Raw genomic sequence first — 27,787 nt, 5'->3', positions numbered from 1 at the left:
TCTGTCGGATGTGTAAATCAGGATTGTTAATAACAGGATACGGGACCAGAAGGATATAGACAGTGATGGGAAGGCGGAAGAGTGGCGAGCGTGGGGAGGTGCGAAGCCATCACTAAAGCACTCTGGATTACATGAGGGGGAAAGAACCACAACAGGACCGAAAATCTTTAAACGTGCACTTAATATTCTACATTTTTTCGACATACTCCAAGAATATTCTTATCGAAAATTAATGAACGGGGGAATTGTTATAGAGATAAGATAATATTGGACGCTTAAGTTACAGACTTGGCTTCATAAAACAATCACAAGTGTGCCCACTTTACATGAACAGCTTCGTTTACACAGTGACCCAATAAAACCCCATAAAACGACCCAAAAAAGTATTTTCGGGCGTATACATATAAATTAAGTGACGCAACAGCTGCCAATGCTTCATATCAGGTTTGTTTGGGTGTTTAGGGGAAAACCTTCTGGAAAATAAACCTCTTGCCTTTGAAAGCGAAATTTATGATATTTTCGGATAACTTTATAGCGTTCCTTATTTAACACCCAATCATTAAAAATATTACTTGATTAAATGCGTACACTGTGTACCTTTCTATAGCAGCAGTTAATATTTGCCTCGTGAACATCAATATTAATAGGAACCACGTCTCACTGTGACTTTTTTAACTCTATTTTAGTTAATCTCAGTGCAGTGCAAAAATGGATTTGTTTAGCGTTTTGAGTATGCAATTGATCTTGCTGCTGCCGGTGGTAATCTACTTTCTATTCTTCAAGAAGAACAGCGGCAGGAGCATTTATTCAGGAAGAGGTAGGAAATTTTATTATTTAAACGACTCGATCTATCCCTAATCGATTAAATACCACCTAAAAATTATTGCAGACATATTCTACCCCATAAAATACTTCCTGGCGAACAGGGTGGTGAGAGCTGCACAGCAAAAATGCGAAAAGGGCAGGGAGAAGCTTCGACACAAGCGCACGGAGCCGGGAGTTTGCTTCACCTTCCAAAAGGTTTTATTGTTGTTTGCTTCACTGTTCCCCTATTAGCACTTGACTTACTTCTCTCAGAGCTTCCACTACCAAAGTTTCGAGGGTTGCGACCAGAAGGGCAACAGCCTGAAGCTGAAACTGGTCCTACGACCCTGCAGGATTGCCGAAACAATATTGGTCCTGAGATTATCCAACGGCGCTATATACACATTTCCTCGTAAGTTTCTATCGAAATCTACCAACTTTGCTTCCGCAAAATTGAATCTCAGACCATCAGACCATCTACGCTACCAGCTTAAGAGATTACAAATGGAGGGTAAACGGGTTATCCATAGAGACCCTTAGCCCCTACCAGAGGGTCCGAATTGTCTTCAATGGTCTTCTTAGGAACGTAACTGAGCGAGACTGTGAGAAAATCGAGCACGTTCAATTCAGTTTTATGTAAATGAGGGAAAGGGCGAGACTATGGGAAATGTCTGTAAATGGTTCGATTTTAGATTCAACTGCTGCTCCAGCCCCAAATTTTTCCCTGAGAATTGCGATTCAGGGCTGTTGACTGAAACCTTAGCCACGAGGCCTTGGAAAGATGCAAGTTGGAAGAAATTCCTGTTAGTGAGTGGTCTGGTCGATTAAGGAAAATTCATTTTCAATTTTTTGCAGCGCTGATCATCCAGACGGTTTTGACCAGTTTGGGGCGCTCCTGGGGGTCGTCAAAGGGGACAGCTTCGCTGAGGAACAAGTAATTTCTCTTCCTATTTTATTCAAAGGAATAGTTCGATTTTTGGTTTAGGTGTTAAATTTGGCCGCATGCAGGACGAGATATAGGGGCAACGAAGAGAGGTTTTTGCTGGACAGAGAAGTTAAAGTGTTCTTAGCTGAGACCAATGGGGTGTTGATACATCTAACTCTGCAGTCGTTTCAAGACCAAAAATCGCAGTAAGTTTCCAGCTCTCGTCTAAGATGGGTTTAGAATCGGCCCTCATTTTAGATTAAACTACGGGTACGTCTTTCATAAAGACCTGAGGACTGAACCCATAACAGCTCAGGATGTGCGTATCGACAATGTGGCCTCCAATAAAGCGGTTCCGGAATTTGTCATGGGGCACATCAACGGTAATAAGCCCCTTTGCGCTTCATATCTAATTAACCCCCGATAATTTCTGCAGTTAAGTCTGATCAATACAGCGTAGCATTTTACTTAAGTAAGCCCTCAGTTCTCTTTCAAACCTCTGTTGTGAATGGATACGAACTGGGCAGTGCCTTTGCTGAGTGTAATGTTAATAACAGCCAAGGAAAGGCATTGGTGGAATTTAAGTTCTGTGGCCAAGGGAACGAGGTACCACCGCCGAAATTAAAGACAGTACTGAGCGAAAGAAAGTACGATCAATTACCCGATGATTACGTGGTTAATATCAAGAGCGACAACGCTCAAATCCTGGAATTGACTGGAGGAAAGGGGAATTCTTTGGCGCATTTGCGTTCTTTGAGCTCCAAGGAAGTAGGGGTTTGAGCCTTTCTTGGGCAATGCTACAAAGACATGAAATAATAGTTTTTAGTTCCCGATGGTTTTATCCTCACAGTGAACGCATTTAATCGTCAAATGGCGGAAAACAAACTGCTTCAAGAGGCTCTCAGGAGCGTGGAAAGCGCCTTTTACGGTCGCACTGAAGCCAAACGGGAAGACGTCTGCGACTTGTATATTTTCTCTATACTTACAGTTAGAAGAATGTGAATCTATGTGTTATTTTAGGGCTGTAAGACTCTTCGCAAATGAACCAGTCCACCCGGACATCGCTGATCACATAGTGCTAAATTTAAAGGAAGTTATCAGGAGTTCTAGCAAGGATGAAATTGACGTTGTTAGCTGGGCTGTTAGGTCGTCTGCTATAGGTAAAATTTTCTCATTTTCTAATTTTTTTAAAAACATTTTTGTCTGGTCCGAAGGGGAAGATTCCGAAGAGCTGTCCGCTGCCGGACAGAACGAAACGATCTTAGGCTGCGTTACTGAAACTGAAGTCCTGAAAGCGGTCTCCAAGTGTTGGGCTTCTCTGTTTACCTTTCAAAGCGTTCAGTATCGCTGGTAAAAGCTTTACTACCTGTGGCATTGAAAATTATATCACAAAAACTCATTTGAAGGCAACACGGCATACCCATCAAATCAGATATGGCAGTGGTGATCCAGAAAATGGTTCCTGCAGAAGTAGCCGGGGTGCTTTTTACCTGGCACCCAACAACTTCAAATCCTTCTCAAATGGTCGTTACGTCGAATTTTGGCTTAGGAGAGGTCTGGTTCTAAATGCGATTTAAATGGTAGTTGATATGTGTAGTTTTAGAGTGTGGTGTCAGGGCTCTCTGACCCAGATACTTTTATTTTGAAGCGAACTTATGACGGTAAAGTCGATTTGGTAAATCAAACAATTGGAGCAAAGAATAAGGTACTTACGTATGATTCCCCAGATTAACTGGTTTTGAAGGTATTATGGTCAACAGGTTTTTACCCTCACAGAAAGGGGAGTGAAGGAGGTGGCCATGACTGAAAATTACGAAGGCAATTTCGTATTCATCAACGAAAAAAATGGTGAGACATGCGACCACAATAAATAATTTCATTTTTAAACTTAATTCTATTTATCCACTGTCTTTGCCTATTTTTAGTAAAACAACAATGGAGTCTTACAAAAGATCAAGTGCTCGCTTTAGGTAAAGTAGGAGTAGCCTTAGAACAAGTCTTCGGCGATCCACAAGATATTGAATGGGCATTCTACAAGGTTTACTCCCACTGATCGTTGTCTGTTTCAAACATTTCAGTTATAACCTTATAGGGCAGTTTATACTTGCTACAATCCCGACCTATAACAACATTGTCCACTTGGACGGATTTTGAACTGACGCACGAGCTTGATATCGCAATAGTTACAGAGACTAGTTTGTATACCGTGGCTAATGTAGGAGAGGTAAATAGAAATATTGTGGTGGCGAATTTTAATTCTGCATGGGTGCCTCTAAAGTGGATTTTCCTGATTTCAATTCCTGCAAAGCAGATGATTTTATAGACCATAATTGACGATATCCTTGACAATGTAAAAGGCGAATTGTGTCTGTTTAGTAAAGTATAATTTCAAGAATTAGCTAATATGTCATTATCAAAATTGTTGCTATTTTCTTGACAATGGTGAAGGTGAGTTTTTTGTATAATGTTTTCTTGAATAATAACAGTCGCTTTCGCCAAGATTACTGGTACTTTCTTGACAATTTCGCAGGCGAATTTTATTCGTTTAATCTAGTTTAAGTTCACAGCAAGCTCATTTGGCATTGTCAAAATTGCCGCTGTTTTGTTGACAATGGTGAAGGCAAGTTTTGCCTGGTTAATGCGAACTACTTTCTCATCTTATTTCAGGTGTTCCCGAAAGCAATCTCGGCTCTAAGTCGAAGTATAACCTTAATGGCTATAGATACAGGCATGCAAGCATGTGTCCGACCTTGTGATGTGGAACTTGATTTTCTGAAGTCTCTTTCCGTGATCTCCAATAGAGTTTTCATTGACTGTATCCTTGTAAGTTTGTCTTTTAGCGTAGTGACTCGAATCGTGAAACGTTCAATTGCGTTTAGGTACTGTATTCTAGTCGAACTTCCGAAGAAATCTCAATGTCAACCAAAGTAATAGATGTGGCAACTTTCGGACATCCGGTGATAAATGAAAAAATTACCCAAATGGTAAAAAGTAGATTTGGGGAACCTTCGTCACTTAAATCCCTAAAATCCTTTTACCGCATGTGGTAGGCATACTTAGTGAACCTTAATATTTCCTGGTAGCTAATAAGTTTTCCGTAAAGGAAAGTTTCTGGCAACGTAAACAGTATTGTGGCAAGCTCGAAAGAGTACGTTAAAAACGTTGATTTTGGAATTGAGGAAAATGAGACTGCTGAGGAGATCTATCACAAAATCATAAACAACGATTTTAGTTTAATGAAATTAGGACACAACCATACTATGGCTACTCAAGCCGCGGTGTTTTGGCAAATTATGTGCATGATGGTTTTGATTGGAAAAGAGAAAGGTATTTAGTATCTTCAACTACGAAAACAAGGAAAAAACATTGTGCTTGTTTTTCAGATATTAAAACGGAAAATTATACGGATTTCGCCAATATTTTGTCCTCATGTGAGGACGTGGAATCCGTTGAGGTGCCGTGTTATTTGGAGAAAATAACAGGAATTATTAGAGATGAAGGGTAAGATATTTTTTCGATAAACAAGTTTTTGAGCTATGAAGAAAATTTTTGTAGATATTCAGAGGAATTTTGCACCATAAAACCAGAATTCGGGGTTGATTGGTTGCAAGCGAAATGTCCGGCTGCTTATAAAGTATTCGTTGAATTTCTAAGGAAACATGGTCATCGGTGTATCGCAGAGGTAAACATGACAAAAATAACGATAAGGAAGGCCTCACTTCGCCCGTGTCGCAGGATTCCAATCGTTACATAAGACTGTGCATCTCCCAACTGGCTAATTACTTAGTTAACTTAAATCTTTCATTTTAGTTCGACCTTACTAGCGAAACTTGGGATATGAATCCATGTCAAGTCATTGTAATGTTGCAAGCTAATGCCAAACACATGCAAATATCAAAGAAAGTGGATAAGAGTGTCAACCAAGTAATCAACGAATTGGCCTCCCCAATCAGTGCTATTGGAAGGTAGACCGATAGCTTTAAAATGCCTTCTGATTGTATTAAACATCTTGTATTAAAGGGGAATACTGAAATACTCTTTGACCAGACTGAGGGTAGCGGTAGGGAAAAGGGAACAAAGTAAATCTGCCTTCATATTAGGCATCCACAAAGTACGTTTGGCTTACAAAAAGCTGGCTTCAGCCATGGTCCAACAAGGTTTTTTACCTTCTGAAAGTCTAATCTTTCATTTGACGGAATATGAATTGGGGGAAGTTATGAAAGGACCCAATCCGGCTTTAGTTACCAAGTGAGAATATCTACATCATTCTTAAAAAGAGAATGTGTAAATGTCTTTTTAGGGCAATCAGACGGGAAAAACTTTATCCTAAATGGAATAACCTCAGGTTTCCTGAATTGAGCTATGGTTTCCCTCAACCAGAGAGTGACTTTGATTTCCCTGTAGAATTGATTGCGGGTACCAAATGCTTTGGTACTCCAGTATGCACAGGAAACGTCCAAGCCAGAGCTTGCGTGATTAGGCATTTGGATCAAATTGGGACTCTGGAGAAAGGTAATGTCACAATATCAGACAAGTGGTGGGAAATCCACGTAAGACTTGAGCCACTTACCATTTCCTCCGTTCCTTCGATTCCAAACGTATGATTTATTTTTGAAACAGTTTTTTTGATACTCCGAAACTAGGTTTTCTTTTATTTTGCAGGAGACATTTTAATCACCTACAGCACAGACATCGGATGGTCACCATACTTTCCCATGTTAGCGGGGATTGTTACCGAGATTGGCGGTCTTGTATCACATGGTAATCTTGCTAAAGAGTTATTGTTAAGTTATTTCTTGATGGTAATTTTCTAGGTGCTGTAGTGGCGCGGGAATATGGTCTCCCTTGCTTAGTAGGAGTAAAAAATGCCACAAAATTATTTAAAACTGGAGACATTGTGGCTTTATCTGGGAAAACAGGAGAATTAGGGAAAGTTTAAATATTTTTTAATTTATGGGTATCAACAATAAAACCACTTTTTAAATAAAACCTCTTTATGTCTTCACTGTTAAAAGATGTTTTTGCTAAAGATAAGGCTATCTCATTTTGATTAGTTCTTTCTTTTATATTTTGGACGGACAGTTCAATCTAGTTTAGTAGGTACACAAGTTCTCCCAAATATGGGCATTATACTACTTATTGATTAGTAGAAATATTAAAATTGCACAACACGTAGGTACATGCAGGGTATCTGGGAAGAGTGTGCGTGTCTTTTAGGAGGCTCCTTAAGGAGAAAAGAGGAGAAAAGTTCCTATACATATCAGTCCGGAAATGAGTTCTAAGGAAGCTAAGGAGTATGTCATTTCTGCATCACAATTTTTCAGAGGTTTTCAGACGTTTCTGGGCTCCATCCGTGTAGCTACAACAGCGTCCGAGACATTCAGAAATCTTTATAGAGCCCTAGCCCCTTAGACTTCATGTTCCTAGGAATTTTTTGCTTATTTTGTCCAAGGAATCGTCTTCTCAAAATATGCACTCTATTCCCGGCCACCCTGTCTAAAAAATAAGCTCTGTACATTTTCAGCCTACATCCTCACTGAAGCAACCTAAAGGGTGTTTCAGAATGTAAGATGTTGATTATGGAATTTGAGACACCCTGTAGCCTGATGGTGCTATTTGACGTTCCAGATATTCTACGCAATAACATCAAATACGATAAGTTATTACTCTTTTGGCTGTGATGTGACTATTATACAATAACGTACAAAAAGTTAATCACTTACCGCTACATCATATAAATTAAGTACAGTGTATATTGCTACTTGTTAATACTCGCAAAATGTGTAAAACACGCACTTCGTAAAAATCACAGTTTTAGTTCAAAGGTACTTACCCACTTAAAATTAAGGTAGCTTAGAAGCTAAGAAAATTTGATAGTTTTGGTAGCGGTAGTGTTACCGCTGCAAAAAGAAATTCAACAGTCTTCTTCTAGGAGGCACTACCGGAGGCTGTTGTTCCACAGCTCGCGCTTTTAACTCGTGGCTGGATAATTTGTTTCTGAGCTGTTCGTCTAGAAGCTCATGCATATCCATCTGAAACCGGAAAGAGAAAGAAATTAAAAATATGTAATACAAATTTAGAAAAAATCTAAAAATGTTTTCGTTCGTCAAAGAGCAAAAAGAAATTAAAAATCGAAACATAAATGGCAACGTCGCGATTCGCATTTGTTTGCAACCAAGATAGCTGACGTATTCAGATGAGCACGCAAACTCTTATGGTCACGTTCCTGCAAAATTTCAAGCGATGTTGTCGCTTTGTCTTTTATTTCTTAGTGTTTCTGATGGCGGAAAAGTTTTCGTAAAATTCAAATTGTATGCTTTTGTCTAGTGGTGTGTCTCAGGTAATCCTTACCTGCCACTGCTCCAACTGCTGGCTCATCTCAACTTTTTGTTGGATAACCTCCAGCAACTGACTATTGGCCTGCATGAGTTCAACCCGAGTTTTAGCCAACTCAACCTCGGCTTTTGTTCTTCGTTGTACTGCGATGTCTCTGTCCTCTCTCGCTTTGACCACCACCTCATCTTGGGCTAAAGAAGTGTCATTTGCATCATGACGTGCTCTATCTCGTTCCTCTAGGGCTGCTTGGAGTTCTACTTCACATACTGAGGCCTGATACCAGAAAATTAACACATTATATAATATCCATGGTGTGTCAAACACTTACTTTACTGCTGAGTTCGTTGAATCTGTCCATTCTTTTTTGAAGTTCTTCATCCCTCTCCTGAATTTCCCTACGAGCTTGCTCCAATCTCTCCAGTAACCTTACAACATCAGTGTCCAACACCAACCCCACTAGTTCTTGCGCCACCTAAACAGGCACATAAATCAATAAAAGTTTTTCTTCAGTTTAAAAATTTCTTACTTCGCTTAAAAGACCTGGAGAAAATCGACTGCTGTCCTCCATTGAAGTGGTAGAACAGTCCGAATGCAGTCCGCTATCGTCGTCTTGATGGCTTTTGAGTTGTTGGACCAGAGACCTCAATTGCCTATAAACGGACATGCACTCCTGACTCAGTGTGGGCTCAGAAATGTCCATTTCTGCGAGAAGCGACCGATGGTCACCTTGAGATAGACGTGGTTGGTCGGTTAGTAACCCAGGAGTTAGTAACATTTGGTTTTGCAGATGAAGTTTATTTGGTATTATGAATTATTAGCCCAAAAACCGTGTAAGGAAAAACATTGAGTTAACATGTCATGCAAGTTTCACTTACCATTAAGCCTTTCTTCTATAGACAATTTCTCTTGGGGTAGTGTGTATTCTTTTAAACTCTGTTGGTACCGCATATCTTGCTCCCTGGCATGCCTTTCCAACAAGAGAATCCTGTCAGAGGCCTCTTCCAGGGCCGAAGCTAAATTATCACGTTCTTCGGCAGCACTTCTGAGTCTACGCTCCAATTCTTTGTTCTTCTCAGCGACTAGCTCAAGCTCGTCTCTTAGGCCATCAACACTGCTCAAGTGTTGCTGAAAAAGTGCATTTACATGCAATGTTAGGACTAATTTTTAAAGCTTACCTGTAAACTAGATTTTCCTAACGAGATCTGTTCCTTATAACTATCTAATTGCTGCCTAAGTTGGCTTTCTACGGTTTGTGCTTCTTTTAGTTGCAAGGTGAGTCTGGAATTTTGAGCTGCAAGCTCGTCCACCTAGAAGAAGCTCAGTTATTTAAGGAGCCAGTTGTGGTCATCGTACGGATCTTTTAGAAGAGAACTTGGACAATTTGATCAACGTACTTACCAGCTGACATTTGTCTCTCTCCCATTGTTTCAACAAAGTCTCCTTTTGTGCTAATTTACTTTTAACTTGAATAAGGTCGTTTTCTAATTCTACTATCAGGGCATCCAGTTCGGATTCCTTACTGGTCAGCTTTTGCCTTAAAAGGTGTCTATCTTGTTCTACGAGCTGAAACAAATCAAGAAATTGAATATGAATAAAAGAAACCATCGGGAAAACGTGACAAAATTTCAGCCCTACAATATTTTTTAGAACCTTTTTTGATCCAGGCAGAAGGTGCTCTCATAAGTCATGAAATATCTGGGAAACAGAATATGATAGGCATAGGGAGAGGCAGTCAATTGACAAGTAGATCCAAATTTGCAGTAGTATACAGAGTGTTAAATATAAAAAAGTCAAGTTTCGAGCTGATAAAATTTAGTATTTTTTAAAAATTCTTCAGATTCAATTGGAACAAACTCGTAACGAAAGAAATATTTCAAATATTAAGAGATGATCGCACGATCCAAAAGAAATTTGTTACGAATGTTAACATCTGCAATGGACATTATCAAAGTCCATGAGCGAAGTTAGTCCCCATACTTCCCGATAGTGAATGAGTCTGAGGCGGGATCGTCCATCTTACTTATATATACTGGGCTTATTCGTGCACAGCACTAGAAGGGATTTGGCGCATACGACGTGCCACAACTAATGACTCATTCTGAACACTGAACGCTAATGAACTCTGAGGGACACCTGAAGGATGGATTATACCATGATTCTAGCCCAAAGAGAGGACTAATAGGAGCTCTATTTAAATGACCCAAAAGGATTTGTGGATTGCTGGAACTTAAGCACTTACAAAGAGTGTCTAGTTAGAAAGGATCCGCAAGAGTTCAATAGAGCAATTTGTACAATAAGCAAGATAGGTCATCGACGAGAAGAAGAAAAAAGGAACTGAGGGAAAAAGCGAGATTAGATTTATGTATTGCATTATACTCACAGAGTCGCAATCAAGATCTGCAGGGCACTAGATAAACACAATTTCAGAACGATCTTTAAACTGACTCGGACAATCCACCAGTCACGGAGCATAAAGGGAGTTGTAGGTTGAGGTAAAGAGAAAAATCGCCAGTGGAGGAGCATACTTCTTCAGAAAATTCTCACTTTCAATGAGATGGACTTTCAAGAAGGTCGATATTACACTAATCTTGGCAGTACTGCCCCGGACTAACCAGAGAGGTAATCGAGATCTTCAAATGCACCACCAACCTCAACGAGGAGGCAGAAATTACCGCCTCAGCCATGGAGGAGAATTTACCCCATCACCTTTATTGGGGCCAGTAGCAGCTGTGGAAGAAACGTCGGAAACATAGTTACTGGGGGCGTGAGATATAAAGGAATAGATTTCTACTGAGTGGGCAGGTTGGAAATTTCTAAAGCAGTTTTATCGAAGTTGGGTACCATGCGCCATGGTTTGAGAAACTATTTACTAAATTTATTAGCTTCTTGCACACCTAAAAAATTCTTATATAATTTTCCTTATAGGTGTAGTGAATCGTTTAGGTATCTGAAGTGTTGGCAAACCTGCACTATACAGGGTGTAACATATCAGCTTGGAGATATTTTAGGGGGCAATAGTACTCTGCAGAATATAGTCTTTTTGGTCACGTACTATTTTATGCCGCGTATCTTTTTTTCGAACACCATGTGTGAATTTTGACATCAAATTTAAACTCCTTTTTTAATTCTTTGGCTTTTTGGTCTCTTGCAGTATTTTCGCATATAATTTGATGTTTTGCATTTTGAAAAATCGTGGTAAAAACGCAAAATATGAGAAAAAATGTGAAACTTTGCCACCCCGTATATCGGAAATGGTGCGTTTTTGATCCGTGGTCTATTAGCATGTTTTATTTTTTTGCAGAGCACTATCACCCCTCGAAATATCTCCGTGATGATACGTTACCACTTGTACGCGCTGATAAGGTTATCTGATAAAACTTAACAGTAATTAGTAAAACATCCACCTTATCGTAAAAACTCATTATTGAAAAATGCATAAATGGAGACTGAAATACACGTTTCAGTCTAATGGCAACGTACAATCGCTCCGATAAGATAGGAAACTCTGCGTTGTTAGCTATTTGGATTTATTTCATGTCAATTTGGGGAGATAAGATTGAATGGAGACTGTTCTCCTTTGGGAATCGATGCAGAAAAACAGTTTTTTGCGAGCAAACCAGGAACGTTTATCTGCGAATTTAACTGGTTCACCTTCGCAGAAATATGGTAATTAAGAGTATTCTATATGGTCAGAACAAACACGAATGTGTATGGGGTAATAGGCTAAAACACCCACCTTTGATCGATTATCCTGAAATTCGTTGGAAATGAGGGTCAGGGCTATTGTCGTAATTCTGGAGAAACACAAGCGAATATTATGTGTAAAGTCAGGTACTGTTTTAATAATAAACGAACGTTGAATATCATTCAGGAAGTTCTATTCGACGCAAGGTAGGACGGTGAGAAGATTGTTGATAAAAATGATTGTTATAACCAGATTCTGAGGAATTCGGTCCCTTCTACTGTTTTTGGTTCGCTGGCGAGTGACTCGCGCTCACCATATTTGAAATCACCAAAGGAAATCTGGCATATCTTCACGTGCCACATTCGCAAGCCCATTATTAAGGTTTCCTGCAATGAATGACGCGATTTCTGGTCTGGTTACGAGAATAATTTTTTTATTATCAGTTTCTCTCGTTTATTTCGTGTCTAGAACGGTTCCACCGTTGCCATCTACACATGTAGACCTCAACGGCTTTGCGAAAACGGGCACCAAACGGTAAAGCTTCCTTAAAGCAAAAACCCGACGATTTGAATACTGATCATTACGCCCAGGTGAGCTGGGCGAGAAAATGCGCAATTACGCTTCAGTTTTGAATTAAGTAACAAGAACGAGGATCTTCTTAGGCCTCACCTCGGCAATTCAAAATACGCGAGTAGTAATTCTAAAGTACCGGTTAACGTGACTCGCTATCGTTTATCAGACAATCGAGCCCTCCCTCATAAACCATTTCCTCACACATCCCCCAACGCACAATTAAACTCGTGTGTAGGGTAGCTCAAATTGAAATCCAAAACCCAATCAAAAGGGCGTGGAAGTACAAAATTAGACCCGAAAGATAAGCGTGTAGGAAGTTCCGTTTGTTGCTTTGTGCCTGGTTCCCCCATCAAATCGTATATCATCAACCACTTCCGCAATTGCGTTCCTGTTGAGATATTACAAGGGGTTGCAGCTAAGTGGTTGATGAGGGAAATATCCAGGGTCTCTATAAATGGCTTCTACAGCACTCTATCGTTGATTGCCATTGACTGTGTCGCCGCAGCCCAAAAGATGACGGTTTTCGGACATCTACCTTATTGTTGTACAGGGCGTCCCATTTTCGTTGCAATCGGGGGACATCTCGGTTATTAGCAAAGAAGGAGACATGCGGTTTTCGCGAACCTGTATGACTTTTTAGTGAAACTAATGATGTTGACAGAATTGATCCAGCTATCTTAGTTTCCGCACTACAGGGCGTTCGTGAAAATATTATATTTTGAGACTCCCTTATGGTTTGAATATGCATCAAGTTATTGAAAATGTAAAAACGTTGTCGGATAGAAATTTTTACACAGAATCCAGTGGCGTCCTCAGATTTAAATTATAATTTATAGTTTTCAAGATATGGACCAAAATTATGTTTTTTTAATGGGGCACCCTGTACATTTTTACTTATTCTGACTCCCCTAATTTTCCCCACTACAAAAATACAAAACTCGATATGGTTATTTGAAATAATGTCACAAACTGACATTTTCTGAAAGTGGACATTACGTATAGGGTGCCATGATTAAGAGTCAGCCATATTTAAAACAATAGAATGGATAATAATGGGACAACTTGTACAGTAGAGGCGGCGCTGTGGATCCCCGGTAAAGGATCATAACTTTTCTGCCACTTCGTACAAAGTTTCAGTCAAAAAAGGTAGACTTTGTAGGAGCCTCTAAGGAACTCTTCTTTTGAGATATTTGCAGTTCCAATTACCAGGAACGCTCCGTTTTCAATGTGGAAAATCCAATAATTGCCATTACAGAAGATTTTTAGTAAGCCGTCAGCTCTTGGACTAAGACAAATTGGGTGAATCCCCCCCCACGTAGATGAACTGAAAGAGCCTTAGATTTGGCAATTTCTGTAAACACCTACATTATGTATCAACATAAGCAAAAATAAGAATTTTATTGTTAGTCCATTTACTCTCGACTTCGACCGCTCGAAAACCGCAAGGTTGTCTGTAGTATGACCACTCAAGGAGGCAAAAATTACCAATCGCCAGGCATGACTAAGCTCGATTATATCATCGGCCAGAAACTGAAGATGATCGGTTTAGAATAGGTGTTGAGAACATGCATTACTATTCTTTCATGATCCATGATTAAACTTTAATCATAATCCCCTGAAACTATTCAGTAATGAGCTATATCTCTAGAGTGAGCACGCAATTATAATATCTATGCTTTTTTTAATTAACGGAATAATTTAACATTACCACAAGAGCTGTTTGCGATTCCCATTTTAGACACGATTCGAAACGAAATCTTTCTTAACAATTCAGCGCAAAAATTGGCGAAGGAAACACTGAAAATTAGCCATAGTTGAATTTATCTCACTCGAGTGCCCTTAGGTGTCTTTGGTATCTTCAAGAATGAGGAGAGAAGCTTCAAGGCCCTAATAACATAAATGGGAAATAAAAAATTGATCGAATGGTGTTAAAATCTATGAGAGCTTAGGGTAAATCTTTTAGCGCAGTGCTGGTAAAAAAAGAACGTAATCTATCTGCTGGTTAAATTTATCAACACTTTATTAAGTCAGTCTTAAATGTTTTGGATATCATTAAATGGCAATAAAAGCACATCACAATGGTTTAATTTGAAACTAATTAAAATTTATAATTTTAATGTTGTCTGGTTCGCTTTCTAATATATGTAATATTAACTTCATCCTGTCTTAGGCTTTTATTACAGCAACATTTTAATAAACATTTTTGGGTTCTAAACCGTGAAAATGGAAAATATATTTAAAGAGAAGCGTAGATAAAACCGTGAAGCGAGAACGAGAAAGTTCTTAGTTTTGTGCAATGGTATATAGGTACTTACAAACTGCGAAATTTTATTGTTTACTTTAAAAATATAAATACTTTTTTTATAGGCAATTTGATCATCTTTTAGGAAATATTGGACTGGTATTTCCTAAATGGCAACGTCGCATGGAACGACTGTCGCAATACCGATACTCCTATTGGTGGAACTGCCAATCACGTGATCATCTTTTAGAGTTCCAAGATTGTCGCTGTTAAATTTTTTTATTTATTTTTAGGTTGAACAGATATTCATTACAAAAATAATGAAAACAACTATAATTTAAAAATTGGCTTTATTTTATTGTTTTATTCACTTCCCACTTCGCAGTGATAACTGATAAAAATAATATATCCAAAAAATTCCGACGCGTCTACGATCTACTTCCCTTAGCCATCTCGGTCTTTGCCCTTGGGGGCCACTTTTACCTGAGGCCGTTCATTCATTTTCATCACAGCCAGCTTGGCCAACATCTGCTGCGAGAGCTCCGCCCTCATACAAGATGTTTTTTTTATCCAACAACTCCCGACTTATTAGCATAGGATCGCATGGGCCCTTCAAAAAAGAATCTTCCGGCATGTCTGTCAAAAGATGATCTTTGCCATCCATCGTGGCATCTCACAGGAGCTGGAAATGGTCTTCTTAGAGGATACAACCTAGTTCACAAGTCCTGAAAGGTTTTCCCTCAATTTTTTTCTTGATGTGCACATCACATCCTGCCTGTTCAAATAAAAGTTGTTTTTTTTTTCATCAAAATTAACCCCGTAAAGGGTCTTCCTGCAATCTTGCATTTCCGGCTCCTTGGGTTTATATTGCTGCTCCAAGCATTTGGGGTCACTTGCTTGCAATATCCTTGTTATTTGGGGTTTCTTGCTTGCAAATATCCCGCAACTGGACTTTCTTGGAGCTCTACGAGGTTTGAAAGACTCTGCTTGATCTCCAGGCGCCTCTTGGAGATTTTCACTTGTCTGGCGATGCTTCTGATACGCGATCGTGCCAAAAGGTTGGAAATGTATTATATTATTGCAAGTAGCGTCTAATTCAAATGGGCAGCTTCATGTTGCAGCTCAGTTTCGTTCACGGTCAATTTTAACATTTTGCATTCATATGTAAAAATTGATTTATCTGAGTCAAATCGATACAGAATTGAAAGATTTACACCCGATTGATATTGGCAAATATGAGCTTTCGTAATAATTGTGCAGGCGCTGGTTTCATTTAACTATTTAGTGCGAAACGTTGTGTTGGGGTTTCCCAATATACGATCGTTCTGAATCGTTATTATCAGAATTTAAGTCGTTGACTGAAATTTTATTTGGTTCTAGTCCAGTTCTCTGCAGCTATTTTGGATTTTGCAACTCAAAGGGCATTGCCAGAATTGTCGATGATTTTGCAGCTGCAGTTTCACCACGAACTGAGTATCACATAGTGCAGGTGGTTTGATATTTTGGTCCGGAAGTTCATGTGCTCATCTCGTCTCTCCGTCGTCCTTGTACCTCTGCAACGCGGCTTATGCAAGTTTCTGCCCAGCAATCTGAGTGTATAGATCTGGGCATTTTTATTGATGCAAAATCGATAGGATCACGTTGTACGGTGATATTTATGCATATATACCTTGACTCCATTTTTATTTTCAGTCCACTTACAGTGAAACGATATTCATATGGAATATTCTTTGCTCTTTATACCTGATTTAATTACACGCGTTTGTGTCGGTATGCCAAAAGCACGGTATGATATCTCGGTAATTATTATTATAAGCACTGATTTATTTTGTTTTTTGCATCTACGGTACCCGGAAGGACCGCCATATGTGGTGCGATTACGCCAAAACCCTTCCTGCTCTCGACGAACGTAACACGACATTAGTGACTTGGTCGCAGTTTCTGTGGCGCAAAGCTCTTCTTTAGACGACTTTGTAAGAACCTCTTTGGCTGCCACCGTGCGGTATATTCTTTCAAATGGATTAAAAATTCGTTATTGAATGACTAACAGCCATGAGTTGCCTCAGCCACCAATGATGTCATCCACAAGCACACTTCTGTGAGCGATGTAGTTCACGATTTCTTTTGCAATAACTCACTAGAGAGTAAAAGTCAGTTTAACTGCTTATTATTGCTGCTTACTGAGCTCATGTGTATATCAAAAGGACGATAATTAAAACCACTTTCCAAAAAAATTGCAGATTACTGTTTCAAAACTCACGAAATCTAATTACGATCCTTACAGAAGTGTTCAGCTATTGAGCGCGGTTTTAACGAAGTTAATCGAGTACCTATTCAATCCTGCGTCATCCTTGAGCCATCATTTCAGCAGGATAATCTAAACATGATGACTCATTTTTATGCTCACCTACACTATCTGGAAGATGGTCAGGTGGCACAGGCAAACAAAGCGCATCGATTACACCATAATGAGATTATCGATGCTCTAATAAACCTCTTCAACATCATTTGATGTGTTATGTATGTAGATCTCACTCTGTAGGTACATTCAATCTCGGTCAAATGCCTTTCTCTCCATCACCCTACCGACAGATTTACATAAGGCCGGGCATTACCAGCGACAACACAATGAAGAATATAAGTAATGTGTGTCTATTTACCATGGGCATAACCGTATAAGCAATGCAACCCAAATGTTTATTAGGAGGTAACCAATTTCTTAGAAATTGCTGGTATTTTAATGTGGCATATTGGAGGAAATAAGAATGGGCACGGTTTGTGCACAGTACAGTTGAAAACGTACACAGAACTGCCATTAAAGTAACTGTACAGAGGAGTCGGCAGGAGCATTTTGGCGCAGGTTAATGAGGAGGAGTTGCGTTTTTCAATGTGCATCGATTAGAAAGTCTTTAGATGTACATTAAAGCTCACCTCTGATTTCTTAGTCGTGTATTTGCAAGTTCTCAAAGAGAGATTAAAGAGAATATTCCTCTCAAGCATCCTTTCATCGCATTTTGCAGAGATGATATTCACTTATGTCCATACAGCGTCAAGTAGAGACTTAATTAAGCTTTTACCATGTTTTTCAAACATCCAAGCAAATTGCTCTATTAAGATCACTTTCATTAAAATCAAGGAAAGTTATTAAGCGGTCAAACATCTGCGAAATGCAGTGATTTATCTCATTCATGAAAAAACTGGATTAGGGACATCTGTTAAAATGCCTCATTAATTTCTGATCTAGTCATTACTGGCGAGAGATCTGGTATGGAACTGATTGTTAATTTGCTGGTGATTTTATAAGGAGAGAAGCACCAGAAACATTGACCGAAAAATATGAACGGTTTCAGAGCTGAAGTAAACGAACTTCGATCGAGGATGCATTGCCAGGTCGCAGGTGCCTTAGCCCTGGAACCCACTCTTGATACCGTAAGGTTCTTACGTAAACGGCATATATATAAAGGAAAAGGATTTACGCTGAACAGTTTTCATGATATTCACTAAATGCGAATTACGACATGTTATTGACTCACCAGTAACAGTAGCTGGTGACCCTGAGACTTCAGCGGTGATAGATCGGCGATAGTTCAGAAGGAAAACGCATAGAACTAGAAAATGATTATAAAGCTCGAATGAGAGTTGAAAAGGCGAGATTCGTGCTGATTTGTTGGGGCTCTGCATAGCAAAGAGCGATGATTCATTATGTAAGAACTGCCGGAAAGAAAAGTGGCGGCAGTGATACCCAATTTTTCGGTGCAAGACGCCGCCTAAAAATAGGCCTTTTTTACATTCTGACAAATTGGGAAACTGGGAGATTAGTAAACATCGTGTGGTCTTAAAATAAAGTGTATCTGCCGTGAACTTGCCTCGTGCAGTTACAGAAAACGCATCCCGAAAAAATAAACAACAATCCGAAACGTTGCGTGCGTTTTACCATTATTTTAAACCCGGGCGGGTCAATAATCGGAACATAGACCCAGGTGGTACCCACTAAAAATCATTTTGCTTTTGTTTAGTTAAAACATTTCTTTAAAATCCTACAATTGCCAAGCAAAAGTTTCGCATCAAAAATTGGCCACTTCCTCCGCTTTATCGGGGATATTACGCTTTCTCAGGAAACCGAAGGTGAACTACATACAGTATAACAAACATAAACAAAGCCGGTTACTCAATTTTTCCTGCTGATTTCATTATAGTTTTAATAATGGCCTATGATGATGAGAATACAATATCTCCTACAGATTATTATTGCAACAAAAGTGCGGTGATTACTGGGTGAGATCGCAATTTACAATCAGTTAATTGGCGGCTATAGCAGGCATTATGGTTGTATAAGAGGGCGATTAGGTATACCTGCAATTTGGAATCTAGATCGAACTACTGTATTGATGTTATTCAACTGCGATCGCCATATGCGGATAATGTGTGCGAACAAAAGTTTGCTTAGTAGTAATTAGTGGTAATTTCTAAGAGATGAGAGGTGCCGGAGTCAGCTCGTGTTGGTCCAATGTGGAGAGAAAAAGAGTAACCAGCAGAGCATGCGCGCACGCACAGTCCATAGAGCCCTGCTCAATAAATTATTGTCTAATGAAAGTTCGTGCCGATTAAAAAATTGTAATTCCCAAATTAAAGGCTCGGGAAGGTTCGTTTTCGGCCATAGTCACTATCTATCTGTCCTCTCACCATGTCCAAAATGTGTCCTCAATTCGCCTATTTTCTTGAGGCTTACAAGTAAGAGCATCTGGGAAGCAGCCGCAGATATTCTTTGGGATGTCCTGAGTGAATCCCACGAATAGATTTAGTTGTTAACACTGTTTATTCTCCGTTTATGGTACTTTGCCAAGCAGCGGACTCGCCTGATGTAGTCTGCATACAGCCGACAACGTCTGTGAACGCGCCCCAGGAGATAATAAAAATTCAATGAACCTTTTTAAAAGGTTCGAGCGGGCTCGAAAACTTGTAACCGCCAAACAAACGGTTGCAGAAAGGTTTATTTTCAATCGTGGAAAGAACTTATGTGTAGGCTTAATATTCTGAGAATGTGAATTTAATTCGCTTCTTTAGTTGGAACTTCTGGGCAAAAGTATCGGAGCATCTCCGAATCACAAAATAATGCCCACGTGGAACTACAAGTGGGGCCTGGGCGGTTAATTTTTTGCCATAATAAGGAGCTAAGTGTACCCTCAAAATACTAAAAATACGAGCTCAATGCGCTTTCTGACTTTGGAGTTATGCTACAGAGTATCGGGAGTCTAGAAAATTTGTGACTCCCTCAATGGAAGACTTTAGAAGATTGGTTTTCAGAGACGGTAAAGCGTACACTTTTAAAATGCTGTAAATATAAGCCTAAACCGTGTTCTTAACTTGGAAGTCTTTACTTGGAAACTCAATGACGCTATTCGCAGGAGCAACTAAGTTCAGGTGTTAGAATTATGAAAAGAGAGCTGCAAAAGGATTTTTTAACAACAAACCTTATAACGTAGACCCTAAGGGAAAGGTGAAAGCTAAATCAGTAGGATTAGTAAATTTTGCTTTAAAAGAGATAATTAAGAAGCACATGATTCCAGTCCATTTTTCGCGAAGATCAAAAACCCATCCGACCCTTTAAGTGGTAACACCTAGATGTCTTCTCCTTCGAGTCTGAGTAACCAACCCTGGAGGAGGAAGAGATAGGTAACAGACGCACAAGGCAGAAGGATGGATGTTCGATGGGTAAAACCGGGGAGTACCTAGACATGGGCCTGCCAAAGGAACGACCTATAGCATCAACAGAAACTAGCTCTTGAGACAAACACCCAAGGAGGGCCATACATGCATAGATACAACAACGCAAAGAGAAACATTTCAGGAAAAAATGCAAACATGCAGGAATAATTTCCATTTCCGAAGAAAGATGCAAAAATTTCTTCGGATGTATACACCCAGATTGGTAATAATACGATGAGAGACCAGAAGGGCATAGACATAGTTATTGGAAGGATGAAGAATTATGTTGGCCTGCAACTAGAAAAGGAACAAATGAAGCATGGGGAGGCGCGAAGCCATCCCGAAGGCCCTTTTCATTACATAAAGAGTAGAGAGGAATATATTAAGATCAAAACGACTCAAAGAGACAGTAGATATTTTAAAAACACAACAAATACAACCGACGATACATCCCTCAGGGAGAATTTCGAAATCGGAAAATTTCTTTTATCCCGAGATTTTTGGTGGGAGGTGAATTCCATACTACCCGGCCACCAAAACACAAGACTTGATGTTTTTTGAAAATTTTTCAAAAAAGTTATTAAAAAGTTACAAAAAAGAATCATCTTTAGCAATTAAGACGAACGCGACCAATCCCAAAAAACTTTTTGGAGAAGGTCCTTTACTGGATCTTTTTGCACCAGCTCTAAAAGCATTCTTCCCTTAAATTTGACACGTAAGCAGCGGCATTAAAAGAAAATTACAATGTGTTCAAAGGTAAAAGCAAATCCAACGGCCAATAATAAGTTTCTAATTTATTTAACGCAGCTCGACCTTCCAGCCAATTAAATCCATATAATTGATGCAATAAAAAGTAATTAAATTAATGTTAAATTACCGTGTTGCATTGTACGAAAATTATTTTATTTCTGTGACCAAGTGCTCGATGACACAATAATACCCACTCATTAAGGTTTTCTAGTGAATTCCAAAAGCTCCCCAGGTGGAAAACCGAGCGACAAGTGGCGTTACTTAATCAGCACCAAAACCGCAGTAATATCGCTGCTTAGAAATTTGCATAATCGGAGTTAATTTCAATTAAAAATCGTTTACCACTTGTTAACAAACTAACGAAATTAATATCTATAGGCAGGTTTCGCAAGATTTAAACCCTGGTTTCTATTTTCTCGCCAACAATGGCGAGCTTTTTGGCGTGAATTGGGTTAATTGCGTGTTTTTGTTTGGCATTTTTTGATTTAATTAGCGAGGCTTGTCTCCTTAAGATTATTTTATTGTTACAAGATAATCATGTCACAGATGACTTAGACATGGACCTGACATCAGCCATGGGCCTGTATCTGCAATGGGAATTCACAAAAAACGAACTAGCCTGAATTCATCTAAAATCGGTAATTAACCTATCCTCGAAATATCCTTCGAACTCAGCTAAACTAACTTGAACTAGCCAGACGCAGGATTAAGCTTTAAGAAAAATATTAACAAAGGCATGGTCAAACCGGCCCTAATTAGCACTACGATGCCATTAATTTGGGTCACGATGTTATGAATGATATATGCTAAACAATCCGTGCTATGTCCTGCATACCAAAAACGAATTAATAATTATTCATTCAGACTCATAATGGTAAAGTAAAAGCATCCACAGCTCCTTCGCAGAATTGGTCGAATGGTTATAATGTTTACTTTGCCTTGTCCTTTCCGCTTGTGGAGCTTTTATCCGGCCTTGGGACTGTGTGTGCCAATCAATATATCTAAATATATGAGTGCTAATTATTTATTGTTCCCACTGTTGCTGCAAGTTTAAAAAATGAGTTTTCACGGTGTGAAATTTCCACCCAACCGATGTGAACGCAAAGTGCATGTAAATCGTGTAAATGCCGGAACGGAGATAATTTTGCGAAAAATTTGCATTAGAATCAATTAGCAATGTAACGGGACCCACCTCCTTGTCAGTATCGGAGTCATAATAAATGAATGAGACTTTGTATTCTAGATGTAACTGCAGCATAATTTGCCCACAACCTGTAGGTACCAGGCGGGTCAAGATTCTCGAAAATAGGAACGAACCAGAGAACAAACACTTCCAACAACAAGGAAAATGATACCATTAAAGTTTTGTTCAACACATGCTAATGTAACTTCTAAAGGAGTGTTTTGGAGGGCAACGGCCAATAATGCTTATTTTAACGGCCATTAACAACTATAACAGTTTAGGCTGACAAATTTTGGTAACGTTTTAATTTAGGCGGCCTTACCGTTACATAATCCAACGTGACGTAGGGGTTTTACATAACTTTATTGGGATCCCGTTCAATGAATTTTGTCAAAAAAAGTGTTGTGCTTCGTCAATTTTTATTGGTGAAGAATTATTCACTTCAGAAATAACAAAATATCCGTAATCATCTATAATTTTTAACTACGCACTGGTCATCGTCGATAAAAATGGCTATTAATTTCACTGAGCACATTAATAGAATACTAAGTCCCTCAGTGAACTGTAATAGATTGTCAGATACACTATAGGATATTCAGCCCCTTAGGCCCCCACTAAGTAAGAGTAAAATTAATTTGATCAAAAAAATTAATGCTCATTTTCCTTCGAAATAAATAAAGAATTGTCACAACGGCTACCCTGGAATTTGAACAGATGATCACGTGACTCGCAGCTCGACCAATAGTGGCGCTAGTATAGTGACAGTTATTCCGGGCGACGTTGCCCTTTAGGGAACTGCAGTACGATTTTCCAGGAAAATTTTAATTGCAATTTTTTAAAGGGCGCAGGCTCGTTAGTAAATGAGAAACCAACTCAGTAATTTCCCTTAAAGCACGTTAGTTAAAATGTTACGTGAAAATTACAATGAAATTGTTGTTTGAAGTCAATAAGGAAGTCAATCGCCCCAATTAGGCCTAAAACTCAATACAATTAATCCAATCGTTGAACCATGCTCAACGCATTTAATGCTAAACTGTCAACTGCGTAATTATCTTATATACCAGGTATTACTCAAGTTAAGCAATTTTGCGGGCCTTTCACCACTACATGAAACCTTTGTTGTTCTTTGTATTGATGGTTTGCTTACTGACAAGGTTGTTTTTTGCCTGTCCATTAAAACAATGCTTCTGGTGTAAGTCCATTGAGATAAGAGGCAAAAAGCGTTTTAGGAATTTGTTGGCCAGAGGGATATGTGGGTCAAGTTCGTTTTCTGTAGATTTTGATACTTTAACATTTTTATGCCAGTGGATATGTACAAGAAGTTTTTATGTGTGTGTATTTTCCTACGCAATTTTTGTGCCAAACGGATTTGTGTGAGTCACCACCTATCAAATTCGGCTTCTTGTCGCTATTGACCTACTTCCACAAGCAAAGTTGACTTAATTGGGGTTTTCACATAGGAATTAGCTTCCTTGTTAAAGCTGCAGATTCATCATATTCACAAGTCCTAATCAGTGATTGTGTCTCAACCTAAACCTCATCTTCTTACGATTTTTTTTATTATCCATTACAATCATGTCGAGAATCGTGGTTACATGAACTCACAAAATAAAGGTCATTGGAATGTGATTCACACATATAAAATTATGGGATTGGCTTTAGAAATGCATGTATATGCTCTCATGACGTGAGAACAACTCTGAAATCATTGCTTTACCTATACAGTTCAGACACCTAGGCATGCATTGGTAATTATTTGCTAGTTTACACTATTAAAACCTTGGGAATATCATGTTGAGGTATATATAGATCTACCAATATGGGGCTCTTGGATTATGGTGAAAGATAAAAAGACACATTAAACTGCATACAGGAGGTTTCAGTGATAATGTAATTTTTGCGGGTTTGATGATGTTAAAAAATGAGGGCCCCTAAAAATGCTTCTGCAAGGCTCATGAAATGGCTCCATATCACTCCATTAAATTGAAAATTGGCACGTCAGAAATTGGATATTTTTCTAAAAATTTCCATACGTTTTGCCAGTTTCCAAACTATGAACGTCGATATCTCGGAAACCCGTCGAGCAATTGCCTTAACAAATAACTAAACTTAATCGTCTCGGTGCGCTCTATGACCCTCCACAAACGGATTTATAAAAATCATCTTATTTTCTGAGATACAGGGTCCTGTTAGTGGCTATTTTTTACGATTTTGAAGGTGCTGTGAGATGAAAGTCGCTAAAAGTACTTTTTTAAAGACCTCAATTAGTGTGTCCAGGATCAATATAGGACCCTCATCACTCCATTAAACCGAAAATCGGCACATCAAAAATTTCGAATATTTTCTGGGTGTGATGTTGAGAAGGTTCAATCATACAAACCGAATCTTCACGAATCGCAATAGCAGTTAAATTTTTTCTAGTTTCGGATTAGATAATTAACCCTGAGGGTTTATTTTCGACCGTACGTTAACCTCATGCAACTATCTATTTTCTGTCGAATCAAAATGTCGAACAACGTGAATTCTAAGATCTTTAGGAAGGAATCGTGACCTTTGACTTCCCGAATGGTTCAGCTTTCTTGTTTTGAACAATAGCCGCGCTCTGGCAATAGAAACCCTAAAATTTGCCTTTGTCTTAACTTCATCGGCCGTACAAAAAAAGGAAACCTTTTTAGGTGCATAAACCATATAACACTGCTTACTGCTACAGATGATTATGGACCTGAAGCTGCGCATGGTAATTAGCTCTAATGCACGGGGTGGGCGAATTTAGGCGTGAATACAGGGCGTTTCATAATAGCATGTAAAAAGTTCAGGTAGCGAATCTGTGGATGATTTTAAGAAAATTTCATATGAACATGGGTCCGTTTTCACTTCTTGTCTGAAATATCGGGTGATAAGAAAATTTTATTTTTTTAAAGTTTTTTCCTAATAAGTTTATTTCAGCTCTAAGTATTTTTATGAAAATTGGGGAGCGTAAAATAGGTGTAGGGACACATCTTTTAAGTGGAAAACAATGGTTTTAATTTCACCAGTGACGTTCCCATTAATGTGACCTTAAACATTTGAAACAAAAAATATTATACCCGACTGTTTTTTAATAAAAATAATTTTCCTAATGTTCTATATTTCCGTAAAAAAAGGGTCTTTTGAATATTTTTCGTAACGTTAACCGTTTTCATGGAAAAAAATTTGGAGATGAGTCTAGTGAAATGATAAAAATATTCCCATCGCCTTAGTATCATAATTCCCACATTACTAGGGCGCTTTTTCCGCAAATTACAATTAATTTAAAAAAATAAATAAAAACAAAACTAACTCGAAAACCAAAAAGATCGAATCTCTATTCGATTTTCCCTGTTTCCTGCAGTTTCCGAGATTTCCTATATAAACATATACGTCCTAATAAATATCCTGCCCGTCCTGTAGCTTAAGCCGAGGTGCAGCATTTCAATATCTTATTCATGAGCAAATATCCAACCAAATTGAAAAAAGTGTAAACCACTTGTGAGTCATTTCCCACAAGTACCAACTAAAGTCGTGATCCGCGTTTCGCCATATAACATTATAACCGGATTGTGTTTGACCCTGCCCCATGGTGTGTGGTAGGTACCATGACAATAAGTTTAAGCCGACCAAATACGATTTGGTCGGATAAAATTTGTTTCTAAATGCCTCTGTGGTTGACACGTAATCTCCAAGAAATTATGTGGGAAGATTTGCTTCTTTTGCGTAGCAATAATTGACAAATTCCTGTTATCTTTATGAATATGCAAGTAGGCACATATTTCCTCATTCTCATTAAGACTAACAAGTACAAAGCGGAAATAAACGTACAAGTGCCTCTTATGTTGGTGCTTAATAAGAGCATTTTGCAGCGAGAATTTCTTAAAATTGACTGTTTTACAATTTATATAGGTGGGCTTAAAAGCGACAATCAAGACTAAGGTATTGCACGGTCGATTACCATTGCTCAATGAAGGAATTACACACAACGGCAATCACAGGTGAAAAACTAGAGTGAATAGCCATCCGCTCAAACTGTATAATAGCCCATTGGAAATGGGTCATTAGCTTCCATTTAGCGACCATAATCCAAAAAATCTCTAAATTAATTGGGATGTTAACCGACTTACCTCTAACTTTCTCGAATACTCGTCCACAGTCTCATCCAACTGCTTCTTCAGCTTCTCATTTTCCTCCAACAGCGCTTTCCCCAGCTCCGCAGCTAGTTGCAGATCGTTCTCCTTTTGCTGCAGCTGCGTCCACACGTCCTCGCTCAGATGTTGAGCGTTTTGCTCATTTATGGCACTACGGTTTTCCATTTCTACTACGTAATCCTCGAGAGATTTTAGCATTTTTCAGCTACAGAGCTTTTAGAAGCTGCCGCTTCCCGTAGTTGGAGACAGACGGAGTTCTCCATTGCGCGTTGAAGTTTGTTGGGCTGTGTACCGTGGATTTATGGGCATATTTTTGAATTGACTGGAAAAAACGGATTTTAAATTAAAAAAGACCTTCAGAGGGGATGTTGCAGGGGACTAGAGGTGCGGAGCTGCAGACCAGATGGTTTTTGACGACTTGCAAGAAGTGCGTCAAATGGTAAGGCGGACGTGTGTGGTGAGATATAAAACGATTTTCTGTTGTACATCCAGGGTGGAGTGAAAGATCACGGAACTAACTGTATTTGTGATTTTTTAATTACTTTCTATACCCTTAAGCTCAAAAAAATTAACGTGGATTTGTCCCAGATAAAATCTGAAAAACCCATAAACATATTTCTGAGACAATGATTGGTAAAAGAGGATTATCCAAATATAAGTGCTCTATATGGCAGCATTTTGGTTATAAAGTATCCAATTCATTAAACGTGGAACACGAAAAATTCATACCAGATTGTAAAACAGTCATAAAAATTCAGTCCTTGTACCTATTTATCCATTGGCCCTTCCTCTCATTGAAGGTCTATTTTACATGACAATACAAACAAGAAATATTTTTTAAACACCCTTTCAGTTATCGGTACCTACCTGTCCCGAAAACTAGGATAATCCTTGAATTTTTATATCACTCAAACACCATTCGAAATGCATCAAAACACGACCTGTATGTAGGTTTCAAAGAACCCAAAATCCGTATATCGCGGTTCAATAACTTACGTAGAACCGAGTGAACTGTACGGAACCCACGTCGCCGTTTCGGGAAATCAACTGATACAGTTGTTTGAAAAACCGCCTATACCTCCACTACCATGGGAACGAGCTTACCTGGGCGCAAGCGCTTTGTCCAAGCCTAAAGTATGAGTCTATAGGAAACTAGTGGAATATCAGGTAAAAGAGGACACACTACTACAGTAGAGGAAAGACCGACGAACCCCTAAAATGTATATGAAAATATTAGTAGCAGTAAAATCAACTTTTTGGAGCTTTTATGCACATTGCATATATATATATACCTATCATGATGGCATCCATATCACACAAAAAACCCCACAAACTCTCATCCTCTTGGTCCTGCAACCAATATCACATTATGTTATTGATCAAACTTTAGAGACTGGTGTCTTGTAAAGACACACTGGTTAAA

General features: G+C 38.9%; 2 protein-coding genes across 3 annotated transcripts; one reads left to right on the top strand and one right to left on the bottom strand.

Moving 5' to 3' along the window:
- The first annotated feature begins 542 nt into the window (after positions 1 to 542).
- On the top strand, positions 543 to 6,718 carry LOC136415752 (rifampicin phosphotransferase-like). The gene is made up of 27 exons (XM_066400529.1): positions 543 to 817; positions 890 to 1,020; positions 1,078 to 1,216; positions 1,269 to 1,440; positions 1,497 to 1,607; positions 1,660 to 1,738; positions 1,790 to 1,935; positions 1,988 to 2,112; positions 2,166 to 2,497; positions 2,549 to 2,694; positions 2,750 to 2,889; positions 2,944 to 3,079; positions 3,136 to 3,283; positions 3,333 to 3,434; positions 3,490 to 3,577; positions 3,655 to 3,767; positions 3,822 to 3,953; positions 4,397 to 4,552; positions 4,609 to 4,775; positions 4,833 to 5,056; positions 5,113 to 5,230; positions 5,285 to 5,411; positions 5,540 to 5,694; positions 5,750 to 5,977; positions 6,030 to 6,241; positions 6,392 to 6,490; positions 6,544 to 6,718. Exons 1-27 carry the CDS (start codon positions 709 to 711, stop codon positions 6,666 to 6,668), a joined length of 3,960 nt encoding a protein of 1,319 aa, XP_066256626.1. The 5' UTR covers positions 543 to 708; the 3' UTR covers positions 6,669 to 6,718.
- LOC136415758 (bicaudal D-related protein homolog) lies at positions 6,706 to 27,418 on the bottom strand. Of its 2 annotated transcripts, none has more exons than XM_066400544.1 (9): positions 27,232 to 27,418; positions 26,341 to 26,686; positions 9,464 to 9,628; positions 9,241 to 9,372; positions 8,941 to 9,190; positions 8,592 to 8,791; positions 8,394 to 8,537; positions 8,081 to 8,338; positions 6,706 to 7,761 (listed from the first exon to the last, which is right to left on the bottom strand). In XM_066400544.1, the coding sequence occupies exons 2-9, from the start codon at positions 26,560 to 26,562 to the stop codon at positions 7,624 to 7,626; spliced, it is 1,509 nt and encodes a 502-aa protein (XP_066256641.1). In that variant the 5' UTR covers positions 26,563 to 26,686; positions 27,232 to 27,418; the 3' UTR covers positions 6,706 to 7,623. The 2 variants fall into 2 exon arrangements, with proteins under 2 accessions (XP_066256641.1, XP_066256650.1); XM_066400553.1 differs by having other exon boundaries at positions 8,592 to 8,767.
- Positions 27,419 to 27,787: the final 369 nt, after the last annotated feature.

Source organism: Euwallacea similis, chromosome 2 (genome assembly GCF_039881205.1).
Source record: "Euwallacea similis isolate ESF13 chromosome 2, ESF131.1, whole genome shotgun sequence".
Classification (NCBI taxonomy): domain Eukaryota; kingdom Metazoa; phylum Arthropoda; class Insecta; order Coleoptera; family Curculionidae; genus Euwallacea; species Euwallacea similis.
The sequence above is the reverse complement of the archived record's forward strand: the minus strand, read 5'-3'. Positions and strand labels throughout refer to the sequence as shown.